General features: G+C 43.8%; 1 protein-coding gene across 1 annotated transcript in view; it reads left to right on the forward strand.

The window, feature by feature from the left end:
- SNAP47 (synaptosome associated protein 47) overlaps nucleotides 1–12837 on the forward strand; it is a 58726-nt gene extending 45889 nt beyond the window's left edge. Inside the window, 1 exon segment of the mRNA XM_007456487.1 lies at nucleotides 12178–12837. Within this exon segment, the coding sequence (XP_007456549.1) occupies nucleotides 12178–12324 (147 nt within the window). The 3' untranslated portion in view covers nucleotides 12325–12837.
- Nucleotides 12838–20789: the final 7952 nt, after the last annotated feature.

Genomic DNA, 20789 nt, shown 5'->3' on the forward strand with positions numbered 1-20789 from the left:
TTCGGAGTGGGAGGACCTGTCAAAGCGTGTGGCTGTGTGTCCTCTGCAGTTGACAGAGAAGGCTATGTGGGCACACCGGACCTCCCTCACATAGAGGCCATGGTGTAAACCTGAGCTGCATGGAGGTGGCACCTGCCCTTCAGATCCAAATACCCATGCAGATGAATCTTGGGGATGTATTCTGTCCCTTCCACTGCCCCTGGGAACTGTGGACAGGGAGGAAGCTGCCAGATAAGGATCTCTAAGATATTGTGCCAAGGGCAGGATTCCAGAATGTGCCAGCATCTCAGTGAACAAATTCTAGAGCAGCTGCTTGGCTGTGCAGAAGGTAGAATGCCAAGCAGCAAGAAACAGATGCTCAGGCATTTAGACTGGGAGGATGACTTGTTCCCCCTTTGGAACATTTTCCTGTGCTCTTGGTCAGCTTTTAAATGAACCTCAAGTCTTAAAATCAAGTGTTTGATTATATTGTTATTGAGTGCCTGGCTATGGAAGGTTTCATATATTATAACCATGTTTTTTATTGTTGTAAAATATATAGAATAAAATCTTGCCATTTTAACTATTTTAAGTGTATAATTTAATATCATTAATTACATTCAAAATATTGTGCAACCATCACCGCTATCTATTTTATTTCCAAAGCTCTTTTATCACCCCAACAGAAACTCTGTTACCATGAAGCAGTAGCTCCACATTTCGCCTCCCCTGGTAACCTCTAATCTTCTCTCTGTCTCTATGAATTTGCCTATTCTGGGAACCTCCTATAAGTGTAATCCTTTTGCATCTGGCTTTTTTCACTTAGCATAATGTTTTCAAGGCTGATCCATCTTGTAGCATGAATTGGTACTTCTTTCCTTTTTATAGGTGAATGATATTCTGTTGTATGGTTAAAACATACTTGGTTTATCCATTCATCACTGATGGACACTTGGATTATTTCCACCTTTCAGTTCTTTTGGACATATACCTAAGAGTAGAATTGCTTGGTTATAGGATAATTCTATGTTTAACTTTTTGATGAACTGCCAAATTATTTCCTTAGCAGCTACACCATTTTACACTCTCACCAGCAATGTATGAGGATTCCAGTTTTCCCACATCCCTGCCAGCACTTATTTTCTTTTTTGAAAATTTTAAAATTATTCTAACTATCAAATAGAATAGATAAGGAGGTAAGTGTTGGAGGTAAGGGTCCAACTTCATTCTTTTGCATGTGGCTGTCTAGTTGTCCCAGCACCACTTGTTGAACAGACTATGCTTTCTCCATTGAGTAGACTTGGCACCCTTGTCAAAAATCTGTTGATCTGAGGACTCTTTATTTCCATTAGTCTATTCTTATGCCAGTACCAAGCTGTTTTTATTGCTATAACTTTGGGTAAGGTTTAAAATTGGGAAGTGTGAGTTTAATTTCATTCTTCTTTTTCAACTTGTTTTTACTATTCAGGCCCCCTTGCAATTCTATATGAATTTGAGGATTAGCTTTTCCATTTCCGAGTAGGGGGGCTGTTGGAAATTTGTTAGGGATTACATTGAATCTGTGTATCACTTTGAGGAGTATTGCCCTCTTGCCAATATTATCTTCCAGTCCAGGAACACAAGATATCTTTTATTTATTTAGGTAGTCTTTGTTCCAGCATGATTTTATAATTTTTAGTCTTTCCCCTGCATGGTTTTTTTTTCCTAGGTATTTTATTCTTTTGGATGCTATTATAAATGGGATTATTTTCTTAATTTCCTTTTCTGATTCTTCATTGCTGCTGTATAGAAACACAACTGATTTTTGTGTGTTGCTCTTGTATACCGTAACTTTGCTAAATTTGTTAATTAGTTCTTCTAGTTTTCTTGTGGATTCTTTGGGATATTCTATATATATAGGGTCATGTCATATGAAAATAGAGATAGTTTTACTTCTTCTTTTCCAGTTTGGATACCTTTTATTTCTTTTTCTTGCCTACTTGCTCTGTCTAGGACTTCCAGTGCATAGCAGTACTGTGTAGCAGTGGTGAAAGTAGTCATTCTTGTCTTTTCCTGATCTTAGGGCTTTCAGTCTTTCCCCATTGAGTATCCTATTAGCTGAATTTTTCATAAGTCCCCTTTTTTTTTTAAGTGTTTTAAGTTTTTACTTTATTACAGGCTTTTCTATTTCTAATCATTACAAATGTTTCCAACATTTCATTTATCTGCTCTATTGTATTCCATTTATATTTCATTATGATTCCCATCTGTCTATCATGTATTCAAGTCATGTCTACTATTTTCTTTTTTTTTAAATTTTTATTTTATACTGGAGCATAGTTGATTAATAATATTGTGTTAGTCTCAGGTGTACAGCAAAGTGATTCAGTTATACATATACATGTATCTATTCTTTTACAAATTCTTTTCCCATTTAGGTTATTAGAGAATATTGAGCAGAGTTCCCTGTGCTATATAGTAGGGGTTTGTTGGTTATCCATTTTAAATATAGTAGTGTGTACATGTCAATCCCAAACTCCCAATCTATCCCTCCCTCCCACCCTTCCTCTCTGGTAACTATAAGTTCATTCTCTAAGTGTGTGAGTCTATTTCTGTTTTGTAAATAAGTTCATTTTATCATTTGGGGGGGGGTTCTGCATATAAGCGATATCGTATGATATTTGTCTTTCTCTGTCTGACTGATTTCACTTAGTATGATAATCTCCAGGTTCATCCATGTTGCTGCAAATGGCATTATTTCATTCTTTGCAATGGATGAGTAATATTTCATTGTATTATTTCATAGTAATATTTCATTTCATTGTACCACATCTTCTTTATCCATTCCTCTGTTGATGGACATTTAGATTGCTTCCACATCCTGGCTATTGTAAATAGTTCTGCAATGAATGGGGTGCATGTGTCTTTTCAAATTATGGTTTTCCTCGGATATATGCCCAGGAGTGAGATTGCTGGATCATATGGTAGCTCTATTTTTAGTTTTCCAAGGAACCTCCATACTGTTCTCCATAGTGGTTGTAGCAATTTACGTTCCCACTAACAGTGTAGGAGGGTTCCCTTTTCTCCACACACTCTCCAGCATTTATTGTTTGTAGATTTTTTGATGATGGCCATTCTGACCGGTGTGAGGTGATACCTTACTGTAGTTTTGATTTACATTTCTCTAATAATTAGCGATGTTGAGCATCTTTTCATGTGCCTCTTGGCTATCTGTATGTCTTCTTTGGGAAATGTCTATTTAGGTCTTCCGTCCATTTTTGGATTGGGTTGTTGATTTTTTTTTGATATTGAGCCACATGAGCTGTTGTTTGTAAATTTTGGAGACTAATTCCTTGTCGGTCACATTGTTTGCAAATATTTTCTGCCATTCTGTGGGTTTTTTCGTTTTGTCTATGGTTTCCTTTGTTGTGCAAAAACTTTTGAGTTTCATTAGGTCCCATTTGTTTATTTTTGTTTTTTTTCCCATTATTCTAGGAGATGGCTCAAAAAAGATATTGCTGCAATTTATGTCAGAGAGTCTTCTGCCTATGTTTTCTGAGTTTATTTTTGTGTATGGTGTTAAATAATGTTCTAATTTCACATGTAGCTGACCAGTTTTCCCAGCACCATTTACTGAAGAGACTCTCTTCTCTGCATTGTAGAGTCTTGCTTCCTTTTTCCTAGACTAATTGACCATAGGTGTGTGGGTTTAGTTCTGGGTTTTCTATCTTGTTCACGCATCGGTCTATATTTCTCTTTCTGTGACAGTACCATACTGTTTTGATGACTGTAGCTTTGTAGTATAGTCTGATGTCAAGGAGCCTAATTCCTCCAGCTCCATTTTTCTTTCTCAGGATTGCTTTGGCTATTCGGAGTCTTTTGTGTTTCCATACAAATTGTAAAATATTTTGTTCTAGTTCTGTGAAAAATGCCATTGGTAATTTGATAGGGATTGCATTGAATCTGCAGGTTGCCTAGGGTAGTATAGTCATTTTGACAATATTGATTCTTTCAGTTCAAGAACATGGTATATCTTTCTGTTTGTATCATCTTTGATTTCTTTCATCAGTGTCGTATAGTTTTCAGAGTACAGGTCTTTTGTCTCCTTAGGTAGGTTTATTCCTAGGTATTTTATTATTTTTGATGTGATGATAAATGGGATTGTTTCCTTAATTTCTCTTTCTGATCTTTCGTTGTTAGTGTATAGGAATGTGAGAGATTTCCGTGTATTAATTTTGTAACCTGAAACTTCACCAAATTCATTGATGAGCACTAGTAGTTTTCTGGTAGCTGTTTAGGATTTGTTATGTATAGTATTATCTCATCTGCAAACAGTGGCAGTTTTACTTTTTCTTTTCTAATTTGGATTCCTTCTATTTCTTTTTCTTCTTTGATTGCCGTGGCTAGGACTTCCAAAACTATGTTCAATAAGAGTGGCGAGAGTGGACATCTTTGTCTTTTTCCTGATCTTAGAGAAAATGCTTTCAGCTTTTCACTGTTGTGTATGATGTTAGCTGTAGGTTTGTCATATATAGCCTTTATTATGTTGAGGTTTGTTCCCTCTATGCCCACTTCCTGGAGAGTTTTATCATGAATGCGTGTTGAATTTTGTCAAAAACTTTTTCTGCATCTATTGAGATGATCATATGGTTTTTATTCTTCAATTTGTTGATATGATTGATTTGAGGCAGTGAAAAATCCTTGCATCCCTGGGATAAATCCCACTTGATCATGGTACATGATCCTTTTAATGTATTGTTGGATTCAGTTTGCTAGTATTTTGTTGAGGATTTTTGTGTCTATGTTCATCAGTGATATTGATCTGTAATTTTCTTTTGTGGTATCTTTGTCTGGTTTTGGTATCAGGGTGATGGTGGCCTCATAGAATTAGTTTGGGGATATTCCTTCCTCTGCAGTTTTTTGGAATAGTTTCAGAAGGATAGGTTAGGTGCCTTTTATCATGTTGAAGAAGTTCTCTTCTAGTTCCAGTTTTCTGAGTTTTTATCGTGAAAGGATGTTGGGTTTGTCATTGCCATATCTCCATCAATTGAGTTGATTGTGGTTTTTTTCTCTTTGTTCTAATAATGTGGTATATTGCATTAATTGATTTTCTAAGGGTGAACCACCCTTGTATTCTGAGATAAATCCTACTTGGATTCAGTTTGCTAGTATTTTAGTATGTTGTGGTTTTGTTTTCATTTGTCTCAAAGAATTTACTAATTTCCCTCTTTGACCCACTGGTTGTTTAAGTGTGTTGTTTGATTTCTACATACTTGTGACTTTTTTAGTTGTCCAGATTTCCAGTTTCATTTCACTGTGAAGGTACTTTCTATTACTTCAATCTTAAGTTTGAGGTTTATTTTGAGGCCTACCATGTGGTCTGTCCTGGAGGATGTTCTGTGTGCACTTGAGAAGAATGTGGGTTCTGCTGATTCGGATGGAGTATTTCATGTACGTCTGTTGGGTCCAGATGGTCTATAGTGTTGTTCAAGTCTTCTGTTTCCTTATTGATCTTCTATCTGGGTGTCTTATCCATTACCCACATCTTTTTATTAACTTTTAAAAATAGTTAGCAAGTATTAGTTGGTTTTTGGTTCAGGCTGGGAAGTTGGGTTTGTGCAGTTTTTAAATGTGAAATTGGACTGTATGCATGAACACAGTGTTGAGGAGGCTGTGTGGCCTTGGGCAGCATATGTCTGTCCATCCCATCTGTGGCATAGGGCTGGGGACCGAATGTTGGAAACGTGATTTCTCGTAGCCAATAAGTACCTTTGCCGTGTTAGCCATGTGGCCTTCAGCAGGCTTGAAAAAGTACTGTTATCACTTTTTACACAACAGGGTCCTGCCTTGAGGCTTGCATGGGTTTGAAGTGAGGATGAGGCCTGTACCATATGGAGCAGAATTCTGGCACATATTGAGTTCTAAATAAATGTATCAGTGGGACCCCAACTGTCTTTGACCTAGTCAACTCTGAAGAGCCCCAAACTTAATGCATTTTCTGTTTGTTTCATATTCTGAGAATGTCCCTGATGAGGCATTTACTTCCGCATGTAAGACGAACCTTCAGTTTATTGAGCATTTCACTTGGTAGGGATTCCATTGCTCTCTTAAAAACGTGGTTTTCATCATGGGAAGCTCAATTTATGGTCTGATAGCAGCTTGGCTCCCAGGACCTCTCTAGTCCTGGGAGGTGCTTTCCCTGCCCAGACCTTGAATTAGAGGGGTCATCTTTGCTGTGGGCCATTGGGGCCGTTTGTAACTGGAGGCCAGTCAGCAGACTTCAAGTGAGGGCTGATAGATCCCTGAAGTCTCATCTCTGAGTCTTGCTATACAGACACAGCCATGATGCCTAAGGCAGGTTTGTGCTCCTCCACCCTCTGCACTGAGAGGGGGTCGTGAGGAAGGGAGCACCGTGGTGGGGGAGCTCCTTAAAAGAGAACCCTGTGCTGCCACTGTTCATCCACAGAGCATCCTCAGGTCCTCAAGGAATGCAGCAGAGAGGACAGGGTGGGATGCGGGGGTGGTCTGTGAGTGCTGAATGTGACAGGTTGTAGCCTAGAATATTCTTTACAGCCTCCAGAGCTTTGGCTGAGAGGGAGCCAATTTTTCCCTCTTTACCTTCTCTACAGCATGTTAATAGCCTCAACTGGTAGAATTGCAGACAGCTTGATTTATCCCAGCTCTGTTTTTAAATGGTTGGTAGTTTCTCACTGCAAGAAAATTCAGTTTTTCAGTGGGTCATTTTAATAACAAGATCAAGGCAAACAGTCTGGCTAATACTCACTTTAGGTGCTTAATATTAATATACTAATACTCTAAATCCTGGAGTTCTATCATGGGGTATAGCAAAACATTTTTTTTGACTATAAGTTGAGACAACAACTAGCATATTGTAGACATTTTAGAAATATTAAGGCCCGTACTTGTATGTACCATGTCCTTACACAGTGAAAGCACAAGCTTGGTTGTTTCAGGACCCCCTTGAGGGCACAGCTTACAGCAGAGCTTGGGGCCTCTGATTCCCAGACTAGCACACCTTTATAGCTGGCATGAGGCATACAGTTAAATACATCTGTTTTGGTAAGTGAACCTCCTCTACTGGATGAGCTATTTTTCCATAATTTATTTTCTGTTTTTATAAACAAAATGGAAATGGTTGGAAGGCTAAAATGTCTCCATATCAGCTCTTATATCAACCCAGACGGTGTCTGTGCCACCTTTCTGAAGTCTGTGGTATTGCAGAGATGGAGGTCACTGTAGCATGTGACCAAAGCAGAAGGTCTTCCTCTTCCAGAGAGGACAGTAACTTCTGCTCTGCCCTGGGGACCATGTGGTGCCTCCCACTTCCTGCCTGAGTCATCTCGGCTATCCCCCTTGCCGGTTACTGACGCTGTGAGTGAGCCCAGCATCCTGCCTGTGGGGAACCAAGCCTCCTGCTCTGGCTTTGTTGAGCACCTGTGACCCCTGAGCTGAAGAGCACTGAGTGTTTCTGTGGGTTTTTTTCCAAGATGCTGCTCCCAGAGGTATTGGCATGTATGTTTTTATGTCTTAACTTGTGGTTATGTGCATTATATATTTCTTTGGAGTTAGTTTCTCCTAAAACTCAATGTACTATTAATCAGGTAATTTCTGTGTAGGTACAAATGTGGCTGGAAAGATGGCTGGCTGCTGGTTTTATTTATTAGTGGAGCAGAAACTTGGGGAAAAGTCCATTTTGACCCTGGTCTTTGACTCAGAGCCCAGCGAAGGCTCATCTGAGAGGCCAGTTGATATTCCAGAGGCTGGCAACATCATACATTGATGACTAGACAGCTTGTCATGCTGGGCCACAGAAGTAACAACTGTTTTTAAGGTTTGGCCAGACTTCATATTCTCCATTCTTTCCATCCCATGTTATATGGAATGCACACGATGCCATTTAATTACTTCAGTCCCTTTCTTAAAGGAAAAAGACACTGGACCAATATTCCAGAGGTACTAGTAGTTTGAAAGTTTACTCAGTAATTTTCTTTGCAGACTTAGTAGCTGTAAAGATCTCGTTTATATTTTTGTGGTATTAATTAATTTCAAGTGCAGGCTGCATAGAATGGGTGCTATTTTTAAGGCCATCATCTCAGTGAAGCTTTTTCCAAATGAAATTCAACAGGAACCAGGCTTTATTTGGACTGTACACTCAGTAAAATGCTCAACTTTTGTAGGCATGTCAGCAGTTCTTACAAAATAAGTTGTATGTGCCTTTTATTACTGTGCTTAAAAAGTGTAGACTCAGGAATATAGGTGTTCTTGCTTTTGCCACTGTTTCATTTTGGAAAGAGGCAGTTGGTTCATCCTCTAGAGAAAGATGGCCATGGAAACGTAGGACACATAAGGTCAGTCACACAAAGTGGCCCTTGGTGGAAGTGCTATCATGTGGTGATGTGGTCCTGTGCTACCTGGCACAGTAGCCACTGGCTACATGTGGCTACTGAGCACTTAAAAAGCAGTTGGTCCGTGACTTCCCTGGTGGCACAGTGGTTAAGAATCTACCTGCCAATGCAGGGGACACAGGTTCGAGCCCTGGTCTGGGAGGATCCCACATGCCGCAGAGCAACTAAGCCCGTGCACCACAACTACTGAGCCTGTACTCTAGAGCCCGTGAGCCACAACTACTGAGCCTGCCTGCCACAACTACTGAAGCCCGTGCACCTAGAACCTGTGCTCTGCAATGAGAGACGCGACCGCAGTGAGAAGCCTGTGCAGCACAACGAAGAGTAGCCCCCGCTTGCCACAACTAGAGAAAGCCAGTGTGCAGCAACGAAGACCCAACACAGCCAAAAATAAATTAAAAAAAAAAAAAATTTATTTAAAGAAAGCAGTTGATCCAAGTTCATACTAGCTTGCTAGGACTTCATATAAAAAAAGAATATAAAATATCTCATTAATAATTGTTTATATTGACTTCATGTTTAAATGATAATGTTTTGGGTTGATTGGTTTAAATAAAATATATTATTCAAATTAATTATACTATTTACTTTTTATTAGAAAATTTGAAATTACAGGTATGGCTCTCCGCTAACTGGACATCTTGCCACAGTTGCTCAGGGCTCTAAGAGCTGGCACAGGTTCTTGGGTGTGTGAATGGACTGCCTATCCCTGTTGGGAGCCCTTTTGCCATTTTTTAAGGGTCTTATGCAATTTCTTTCAGTGTCTCAGTGATGTGACCTCTGAGTTATGGCCATGACATCTATTGTCCACGCAACAGTCATGTCAGGGCTGCTCTGGGAGCTGGACCCCAAGAGCTTCAGCAAGTCACCCACCCTTCTCAACCTCATCTGTGAAACAGAGTTAGATCGAGGATCAACAGGGAATAGTTAGGGCACATTGCAGGGGTCTCATAACTCCTATCCTTATTTAGGATAACTGGAGGATGAGGAAACAGAAAACAAAACCATGTATATATATATATACATATATATATACTTTAATCCCCAGTTTTACTTTTCTCTGAGAGTGTACGGTTGTTGGGATGAGAAAGCAAGATGAAAAGGCCACACAATATTATCAGCAGTACTTATCTGAGAGGCAGTAATTTGCATTTGAATTTTGGAGGAATTTTATTTTCTCCTCTAAGTTCTGTTTCCTGGTTTTCTATGTGCACTCTTATTATCGGAACAGAACAGGACAGTTGACTATCTGCGTGCACTAAAGGGAATACGTGGCTGCCTTGCTGAAAGCCCATCTCCTGCCATCAGTGCACGTGCAAACAGTGATTGTTTACAGTTCAGAATCTGGTGGCCTGAAAGACAGTTCAATTGAAAATAAACTTGACCACATTTTGATGTGATTGACAAGGATGTAGAGGTAGCAAAGAGAGCCGCAAGGTCTGTGCGGGCTGATCACTCAACAGGAGACCTCCTCGAGGGTGTCAAATCGGATGCAGGTGTGTGACAAAGGGGACATTTTGTGCAAGTTCCTGGTAGAACGGCCTTATTATCACACTAAAATGGAGGTAATGAGGAAGGAATAGTTGACCAGAGAGAACAGCATGGAAGGACCTGCCTAACATAGTGATGAGTGGTGACTTTTTTATTATGCTCTCTGGGCCTCAGCCATATGAGATCATAGAAATGAGAGATGGAAAAGACCTCCTGTATTAGGTCATCCAGCCCATCCCCTCCAGAGCTGACTGACCCCACAGTGTACTTTCCAGAGCTCCGTCCAGTTTTTCAAGTGACTCAACTGATGGAGTTTCCACCAGCTCCCAGAAGGTGCAGAAAGGTGGTGTCTGAGATGGCTAACTTGGATCTGGATTTATTCTTCTTTCTCATGACGAAGATCCCAGCGATGATGCTTTGTTCGAAGAGAGATGTGGGGGTGAATCCCACCTCTGTCATTAACTTGCGGTTGACTGCGGATGACCCCAGCTCACCTCGTCTCCACATCCCCCTCTGAAAGTGGGGCGCTTTGCTGGGCTCCTTCAGTCTGAGTGTTCTAAGACTTGACGGTGGCACCTTACATAGCACTTTATGGTTTTCACAGCTTGTTCACATTTGTGATCTCATTTGAGCCTCACCATTCTTAGGGCAGGAGTTGATCTTATTATCCTCCTGGCCATCTCCCTGCCTTTATTGTTTCTTGTTAATCAGATGAAGCAGTTCTCCCAGGCAGTGGGTGCTGGGCCAGGTGGTCAGGCAATTCCTTTTGAATCTAAGCACAGAGCTGCTTCCACTTGACCTCACGGGTACTGTTATGCCTTCTGAGACACCACACGGGTACAGTTTACTCTCCTTGAGGTGTGGCCTCCTTTCCCAGCAGTAGCACTGCTCAGGATTGTCCCAGGCCACCTGTGGAACCTAGAGCTTTCTTGCCTGTGTCACTTGGTGGGACCTCTGGGAGCAGGGGGTGAGATTTCAGTGTGGAGTATGATATATTATCAATAGATTGCACTTGGGGTCCTCTGAGGTGGTCACCCAGGCTGTTCACTAGTAATATCCATCCCTGTGTGGTAAAGGACTTTGAGTGGATCTCTAGGCAGGTTAATCCACTGGGAGTTAGTAAGCAGGGCACCAATGGCTCATCTTAATAATTCAGATTCTGCAGTTCCTTTTTCTTGACCTAACCAATGACCTGAAACTTTCCCTAAAAGAGGAGAGGTATTAACATTTATTGCAAGTAGTTAGTCATTAAGATTTCTCTTAAAATCATTTCCTTTTATATTGGCTTGGGGATATCAAAATTTTAAACCCAGGTTCAGTAAGTGTGTAATTAAAGTACATTTCACAATGCAACTAGTCCCAATAGAATTGTAATACAATGCTGCTCTTAACTAGTTTATGAAACTGTGTGAAGTATGACATGAGTCACAGAAATGGGGACGAGGAGCTGCCATCCAGCCTGGTCGGCTCCCTTGGTCTAGCCATGCTGGAGCAGCCCTCCACGCTGTGGGTGCCGTCCTCCCCTGTGGCATCACTGTGTGTTTATGGCATTTCTGAGTGTCCTCCACGTGTCTGCGCCCACAGATAACTTTTTTGCCTCTCCACAGAACCCTGCCATCTCCCAATTTTTCTCAGTAGGCCCACGGGGTTATGTTGTGTAACTGCTTCATCACCTTGGGTTATTTGTGCTGTGTTTTGTTCTGCCTTTTGTATTTATATGTGAAATATTTCAAACATATAGACAAAAAAGTGTTTTGCCTTTCTTCTTAAATTTTGTTTTTCCAGCTTCAATCTGCAGTTAGGCACTTGGATGCAGAAAGGTAATGAAAACAATGATGGGGTGAGAGCTGGAACTCAGATCTGAGTTGTAGGATCCAGATACCTGGTTCTGCCCTGTGCCACTACTGTTTGCAGGAATTCCACGTGGATGTGGTAACATTCCCAGCAAGGCTGTCAGGGTTGGTGAAACAGCAAACCGTGGGTTGGAAACAGCAGTGCTGCAGTGGTGCATCTCCTGGGGCTGTGTGGTCAGTCTCCTTGCTTATGGCCTGGAGCAGGGCCAGAGAGCAAATACGTCATCTTCCAACAGCTCTACCTCGCTGAAGGTCAGTGCCAGAAAGTGGCAGAGCTGAGACCCAAACCCAGGGTCAGAGCTGCAAGCTCTGGCTCTGCTCAGAGTGTTCATCATTCCCATTGACTTGCAAATTTTCTTAAGTACTGTAAAAATAACGGAAAGAAATATTGTCTGTTTTTGAGAGTATAAGAAAAGGCACCCCTTCTATCATTTGTGCTTCCCTTGCAGATCCTGAGGAAACTAAAAGATCTCGCATTGGATGCCGAATCAGAGCTGGAGAGACAGGATGAGGCCTTGGATGGCATCACTGCAGCTGTGGACCGGACAACCTTAACCATTGACAAGCATAATCGACGAGTGAAAAAACTGACCTAGAAGGACAAGAAAGCATAGAGGTGACTGCTTTTGTTGAGAATCACTTCTCTGAGTACATTGTTCTCAACTCCTGCATGCTTCCTTTGAGATGAAGACCCCAGGAAGTCATTCCAAGCGCCCTGCCCTAGGAGGTACACAGCTGCCTCAGGGTGAAGGGCTGCTGTTGACGTCTGTGAGCAGCTTAGCTTGGGGTGATTGTGGCTTCCACCAAGGGATTCCCTTGCAGGGAGCTGAAAGTGCAGCTGAAGGAGAGGAGTTCTGCCTGCAAATACAGCGAGCCGCTTCCTCCCAAGGCCCTGTCGGGCTGCTTGTGGAGTCAGGAGCACACACGCATTCAAACATGGGCTGAGCCCTATTGAGGTGGCCACGGCTCTTCATTCTGAGGGTGGGCTGCACCCAGCACTCAGGGACCACTTTGCTTGGCCACAATCCCAGGTCTCCAGTGGCACAACTAGCTGCATTTTCATCCTTTTTCCATTCTTGATAAGCATAAAAAGGTTGGTTTAAGTCTCTGTGAAAGAAGTCTACTTATTTCTAACCCTCTGCCTATCTGAACACTGCAGGCATATCCTATGTCAGCAAAATCTCTTCTCCAGGATCACATTCAGGTCTGAGCCTGCCTCTCCTACATGGGCTGCTCAGCACAGACCCCACTGCCTTCACTTTGTTGCATTTTTCTTTGGTGGACAGGTCAGTTTCTTTTTGGTTGTATTGTAATTTCTAACCAAAGCTGAGTCTAGTATACCTCAAGGTCATCCTATAAGCACCTGAAATATTTTCACTGCTCAGGTTTTAGTCAAACATGAAAATAGTACATACTGCACCTATTTTAAAAAGTGTTAATTTTTGCCCCATTTCTACCCGGAAACAAAAGAGAAATGCTAGCTTTAGAATATTTTTTGAAGCTATGCATTGATGCTGCTTTTTCTTGGTTTTGGGTATCTTAGTGTGTCCCTGGGAGAGCCCCTCATGGGGAGACAAGAGGAAAGTAGAGAAGTGGGTGACCTCCCCCCATTCTCACAACAAGCCACCTCCAGACTGCTTTGAAATAGCATCCCAAAGAACCTTGCACAGAGAGGCTCATTTAGACCTTGTAGAGATGTTACTTTGAAGCACCTTTACTACAGCCCTCCTGGGATGGCGCCCGCAAGCCCTGTGCTGCCCTGCTGTACCACTCCACTTGCATACTAAGTCCTGGATCGTTTTAAGAATTAATTCACAGATGCAGTGTAAGTTTTCTGGGGCTGCCCCAACAACGTACCACGAACAGGAGGCTTACAACAATAGGAATGCACTTCCGGAGGCCAGAAGTCCAGGATCGAGGTGTAGGCAGGCTGTGCTCCTTCTGGAGACTGTAGGAGAGGATCATTCCTGCCACTTCTAGTTGCTGGTACCTCCATGTATCCCTGAGCTTGTGGCCACATCACCCCAATCTCTGCCTCCATTGTCATGTGGCCATCTTCCTGTGTTTCTGTGTCTCAAATCTCCCTCTCCTCTCTCTCATAAGGATCCATCCTAATCCAAGGTCATCTTATCTTGAGATCCTTACCTTGATGACATCTACAGAGACCCCATTTCCAGATAAGGTCACATTCAGAGGTTCCCAGTGAGTATGAATTTTGGGTCACCTAGGGATGCCCAGCCTTGTCGTAGCTGACCCATTCCAAAAAGACATGGAAAGTAGCACTTTTAGAAAGTAATGTTCATAAGGGTCTTTCAGTTCTTTCCTGTTTTGCAATTTGGTATATTATATTCTTAGTCTCTGTTTGTCTTACTTGGTTAGTACTTACTAACCTCCAAAAGGACAAGTGGACCTGTTCTTTCAAGGTTTCTCACGCTAATGCAGCATGTGAGCAGTTTGCTCTTGACCTTTCCTGGCACATCAAGTGATGGAGCTCTTGGAGCTCATGCTCATTCCAGGGCATCTGAGCCCCATGCAGCCCCTTCTAGTGCTTGATGACAGGGAGGTTGGGGAGGACACGGCAGGTGTGAAGATGTGTCAACAAGGACAGTTATTGAGAGCTCATGTCTAGAGGCAGTGGCAGCTGGATCACGTCCCTAGGGAACTTGGAGGAATGCTGGAGGAAAGGCAGCTCATGCCCTGGGCACAGGGCAAGTGCAGGTGTGCAGGCTGCGCCCAAATACTGTAGCTTCTCACAGCAGCCCATGAAGAGTGAGTTCCCCTGAGGTAGAGTATGTGGTTCTCACTGTGGCCACACACTGGGCTCATGCCAGGAACTCAGAAGATACAAACACACACGCACACACGCGTGCACTGACCCCAGACCCCTCAGTCAGAATCTCTGAGGGTATATACATTACCCAGATGTTTCTAATGAGCAGAAGGGGAAGATCCACAGGCCAGGTGACTTACTTCCACTAGACCTGCTCTCTCTCTACATCTAGCTCTAGAGAGCCCTGAACAGCTGAAATGAAAACGAATCTGTCCCACTCATGATGCTGTTCTGAATCCAGGTGGGCACTGCTCAAGAGTTCCCAGTGCAGCCTCCAGCGGCCAGCCAGCCTCTGCTTGTCCTGAAAACAGATACCACCCAGCACTCATGTGGCATCAGGGCCGTACACACCTCGGCTGCTAACAGGCCTCTGGAAAGCAGGGGGCCAGGACTCTGTTGGTGATCCCTCGCCAAGAGCAAGCCCTGAGCTCTCTGGGCCTCACGCTGTCCTAATCCATCACCTGGGGATGCATAAAGCCCAGACACTCTGGGCATGAAGGTGTGTGGTACAGAAGACATTGTACTGTTAGAGGATTATTCTCCGGGCCTTTTCTCTCCCATGAATAGTTAAATTGATAGAGACTATGGTCTGTTTATGTGGAGACTTAGAGTGTAAAAAAAAAAAAGGCCATCAAGGGCCATTTTATGCTATTTTTTTTAACCTTGGCCCTAGAGTTAACTTTTTTAACCTTAACCCCTTCCAGTAGCAGAAAATCCATGTGCCAAACTGTTAGTCACCAAGGCTGAAACAAAATTGCCAGGAACCGTATAACACCAGGCACTGATTCCCACGGCACACTGATTCCCCACCCGAGGTGCACTAATTCCACCTCCCATTGCTCCCTCAACTTATGGTGCACTGACTCTGCCTCCACACTTCAGACATGGGAAGGACACGAGGGGGAACAGATATTATGATGCTCCTAGAAGCAGTACCAGGGGAAGGAGACGAGCAGGTAGGCTGGTGATCTCTCCTGCCATCCCCAGGCAGCCCAGGTGGTAAGTGCCATGATGGCTAGAACCAAATGGATCCCATCAGGTGAGTAGACCCTCTGGAGAGTGGCAGGAAGGGCACACTGAGCCTGTTGGCATCATCGTCACTGGTGTTTGGATCAGGACCTATTGTGTCTCCTGTTTTGATTTTCACTTTCCTGATGTGGAGTGTGTCCTCTAACATTGACATTGGGTTTATGTGTGGGGTCAGGCTCACCCACGTGAGTACCAAACTCTATTTGCCGCTGTTTAGCCTGTGACTGAGGGAATTATGAGGGGATTATGTTAGTTTGTTGTCACCCCGGAAGGTGTTTGTACTTTTCCTAAAACATATAACACTTTGAGCTCAGTTTTACACTCTGTAAAGGTGGGCAGAATACAAGACCCACATCTGATGCAGCTGTGAGACCAATATTGAGCTGAAATGAAACTGCTTTGACATTTCATCAAAAATGGCTGATCCTTTTGTTTGTTTAGGGCAGAAGTCAGGAGACTTTTTCTGTATAAGGGTCAGGTAGAAAATACTTCATCTTTCAAGCTGTATGGTGTCTGTTGTGAACAAATGGCCATGCTATGTTCTAGTAAAACTACCTGTGAGATTAGAATTTCATATATGTCATGTGTCCTGAAATGTTATTCTTGTTTTGATTTTCTTCGTTCCAACCATTTGAAAATTCAGACATGTCCTTAGCTTGCAGGCCATAGGAGAACAGACTGCAGGGCTTTGTAGTCACCTGCCCAGGTGGGTGTGTTCCTTTTGAGGTTTCACATAAAGTTGTCCAGCATTGTCTGTCCTGGAGGGCAACTTACTTCCCTCCTCAGCCCCAAACTCAGGCATGGCCTGAGCTCTTCACATGCCACTGCTGTTGGTGGCCAAAGCTGAGCCTAGGGTTGCGGCTGGGAGGGTTCTGGGTATTTTTGCCATAAAAAATAAAAAGGGCATAATGAAAAAGACAAAAATGGCATAATGAAACATGAAAAATTAATGACAAAATCTTTAAAAGATTTTGTGGAAAAATGAAAATACTAAAAATATTTTAATACAATTAAAATGTGTGTAGATTCATGGTTATAGTTGTATTTGGGTATAACTTGGAGGAAGTGATGATACTTTCTCAAAGTCAGTCATTAGGGATTCAGGATCTAATGTCAGTTGTAAGTTCTTTACGATATAAAAAAATCTGTTGTCTCTTCAGGTTTTTCTGGAAGTAAAATAACAGATGAAGGATGCTATTTCTTATCAATATATTTCTTGTGTATAACTGGTAGTACATATCTGGACTACATTTAAATGTTCCATCACATGTCCAGTTCTTATATTTAACCAAATCATCTAAGCAAGATCTGTGCCAAATGCCAAAATTCTGGTTACATCATATACTCCGCTATCAAATAGCAAAAACGTTTCACCATTTTCAAGAAACTTATGCTCATCAGGAGTCATATAACCATTTATTTTTGTGAGGGATGGGAGGTCCTAGATTTTTCTTTTCCCTCTGACTTCTAATATTGCATAAGTTTGGTAAAGAAAGTATTAGAGAACAAGCTGCCATATCTAAATTAGCTAAAGAATCGATAATTAATGCTCTCAAAGACTGTTGTGAATTAGTTATTTTATCTTTTATGGCACAATTGCCATACAACCAATTAGTTGTGTGACCGAAATGCTTGCAGCAAAGATGCTTACAGCAAACATACCGGTCATAGGCTGGGAGACCCCTACCACCTTGTTTCCTGACTGTGCTCAGCTGTTCAGAGCCTCAAAGCCTGCACTGATGGCACAAAGTCAGTCCTGTTCCTTTTAAAGGCAGAAACAGGAAACTGTAGAAAGAGGGGAGTGAGATGGGAAATGGCAGGTACTGGTTTCCACAAGTGATCTTCTCTGGAGGCCCAAAATCAGCACACACACAAATTTTAGGAGAGAGGAAAAAACAAGTCAATCCTTGAGGGCTTCCCTAGTGGCGCAGTGGTTGAGAGTCCGCCTGCTGATGCAGGGGACACTGGTTCATGCCCTGGGCTGGGAAGATCCCACATGCCGCGGAGCGGCTGGGCCCGTGAGCCATGGCCGCTGAGCCTGCGCGTCCGGAGCCTGTGCTCCGCAACAGGAGAGGCCACAACAGTGAGAGGCCCATGTACCGCAAAAAAACACCAAAAACTCAATCCTTGAGATATTTTCAAATAACACAGGAAACTCAACTATATGCAGTCAGTTGGGGTGGAGGCTTTGGTTTTGGGTTTGATGAAATGGCCTCTTGGAGACAGTTGTATTGATTGGGGCATCAACCCTGGCATGAGACCACACGACAAGCAGGTGCCTCCAAGGCCCCACTGGCCTCACCTGTGAGGAGCCCTCTCCCCTTTCACTGCTCCCAGTTTAATTATTAGCTATGGGTTTGAATAAAACTTGAAACGCTTGCAAATTGTAATCAGTTTTCACATTTGCACCTGATTTCCACAGCCACATAATATCTCAAGCTTTTGGCACCCATCTGGAAACTTAGAACAGCAGTGGGTTTGCCTAGGAGGTAATTTTCCCTGATTCATTTTGAAAGTGAAAAGTCACAGGGTTGGTCCTTCAGCTAGGGTGGTCCTGCTTCCCAGAAGGACTGCTCAGTCTCATCCCTCAGCTTCCTCAGTGAGAAGTAGACCGGCATGGGCAGAGTGGGGAAGGCATAGATTCAGAGACAGCAGGAGCTGCTCGCCAGCCCAGGAGAGCCATTCAGAGGCCACATGCAGTGTCCAGGTGAGGAGACCCAGGCTGCAGGGGTGGGGAGCTATGAGCAGGACCATGGTCAAGGCTGTGTTCTGTGGGCCTGACTCATGTCCTGGACTCTCGCTGGTTAGGCAACCAAGTCCAGGCCATCCCATCATGAGTGGCTACTGTCTTGGGGGACACTGGTGCTACACTAACTGTCCAACATGTTCTCCCACCAGATCTGAAGCAGCACTTGTTCCTCAGAGCCCTCTGGATTTTACTCTTATCACCTATCACAACCTCTGCCCCTTTGTCTCACTCTGGGGAGGCAAGTGTGAGCTAGGGAATGGGCAACTCACTTCCCCCATCTATCCCTTCTGGAGGTCGGAGGGTTAGGGAGATCTAGGGCATGTTTCCTAGAATGAGTAAAGGGCAGGGTGCAGAAACCCAGCTGTACATGAAGGAGGGTCAGGGCCTCACAGATGTCCCAGGATGCCTCTTCCTCCCCACTCTTAGGCTGCTTCCACCCATCAGCAGTGACTGTTCTGTTCCCACGCCTGGCCCATGGGGCTGGTGCTGAGAGATTAATGAGGCTGGCCGTTTTTTAGAGGCTCAGGGCAGCTGCCTTGGAAAGGGGTGGGAGGTGGGGTGCAGCCATTGGGCTCCCACACCATGGAAGGTGAGGAAAAGCAGAGAATGCACAGCCTTGTGAAGTCCCTTGGGTGTAGTTGTTTGGACCTTGCGCTGCATTTTCCAATGGAAATAACGCTCTAGAGGGCAGTTTGTTTCCTAATGTGATGGCAGCATTGAGATGCACAGCATGGGAATGAAGATGATAGGGATGGGTCAGAGGGCAAGGCCAGGGATCCCATTCCCAAGTGCCCAGTAAGTGGGTCATCTGTGAATCAAACACTCAAGTCTGCTCACGTGTGCTTGCCTTGCTCTGAGTGCTTACAGAAGCTCCCCAGAGGGGAGCTCTGTTTACCTTTCTTATGGGCAAGGAAACAAACACCTAACTCTCACCCAGGGTCGGCACTCAAGCCTCTGGGGGCTGCTGAGATCCTGACTGCCCAACAGGAGCAAACCCACAGGAAGGACTGTGGGGAGAAGGGAAAGTGTCCCGGGTCGTGGGTGTGGTCTGGATGAGCCAGGGTTACTTACAGATCCAAACCCACCCATTTATGCCCCATCTCATAGAAAACTGGTTTCTCTTCGGAAGCAGTAGCTGCCTGCTAAACTTTCAGACCACCTTTCTTACCAATTGGCTTGTTCATGTAGGACATTGCCTTGGTGCAGGAGGGTCACAGAGGGGGGTTGAAGCAGTAGGGAGGCGGTGAGATGCCCTCTGGGACACTCACTGTCCTGATCCCTCCAGCTTAACCCCAAATCAGGAGGTGCCTGAACCTGGAACCTCACTCGTTCTGTGTGCTTGCTGGAGTGTGCGGTCATGAGGAAAGACACCATTGCATCTTGTTCAAGCCCACTCTGACCTCAGGGTCCTATGAAGTAAGCACTCTGCCCTCTTGGCATCATAAGCTAGCCTGAGGCTGCTCACAGCTCCACCCACTCTTGCTTGCTCAGCTCTCCCTTGTCACACTGCCCAGCACAGGGACATCATCATGGGTGGGGTCTCCCTGTTACTCTGCCCTCAGGGTCCACAGACCTCAGCATGGGTGGGGTCTCCCCATCACCGAGCCCTTCACTCTTACCAGACCTTACAGCATGGCGTAGGGTCTCCCCCTCACCTGGCCTGGCTGCAAACTGTACAAAAGAGCAGATGGAGGTGTATGATCTTCCTGGGGCTGCTATAACAAAATACCACGAACTGGGTGTCTTGAAACACCAGAATTTAAGCTCTCACAATTCTGGAGGTCAGAATTCTGAAATTAAGGTGTCGGCAGGGCCCTGCTCTCATCAGAGGCTCTAGGGGAGAATTCTTTCGCCTTTCCACCTTCTGAGGCTACGTCTCTCCATTTCCACTGCATCTTCGCATTGCCTCTTCCTCTTCTGTGTGTCTGTCTCAAAATTCCCACTGCCTCTTTCCTATAAGGACACTTGTCAGTGGATTTAGCATCCACCAGGCAATCCCGCATGATCTGCTCATCTCAAGATTCTTAACCTAACTGCATATGTAGAGACACATTTTCCAAGTAGGTCATATTTACAGGTTCCTGGAATTAGGATTGGACATACCTTTTGAGGGCAACAGTTCAGCCTATTATAGTATGCCTGCTGTTCCTCCTAAATTCACATTCATCCCACATACAAAATACATTCACTCCATCCCAACATCTCCAAAAGTCTCAACCCATTATATAACAGCTCTTCATCCAAAATCTCATCTAAATATCATCAGCTCTGATCTCATCATCTGAATCATCTAAATCCAGTATTGGTGAGACTCTTGGTATGGTCCATCTGGGGCAAAATTCCTCTCCATCTCTGATCTGTGAAGCCAGAAAACAAATTACCTGCTTCCAAAATACAGTGGTGGGACAAGCATGTGATACATGACAGACTGTTCCTACTCCAAAATGTTGGGG

This window comes from Lipotes vexillifer, unplaced genomic scaffold (genome assembly GCF_000442215.2).
Source record: "Lipotes vexillifer unplaced genomic scaffold, Lipotes_vexillifer_v1.1 scaffold814, whole genome shotgun sequence".
Taxonomy (NCBI): Eukaryota; Metazoa; Chordata; class Mammalia; order Artiodactyla; family Lipotidae; genus Lipotes; species Lipotes vexillifer.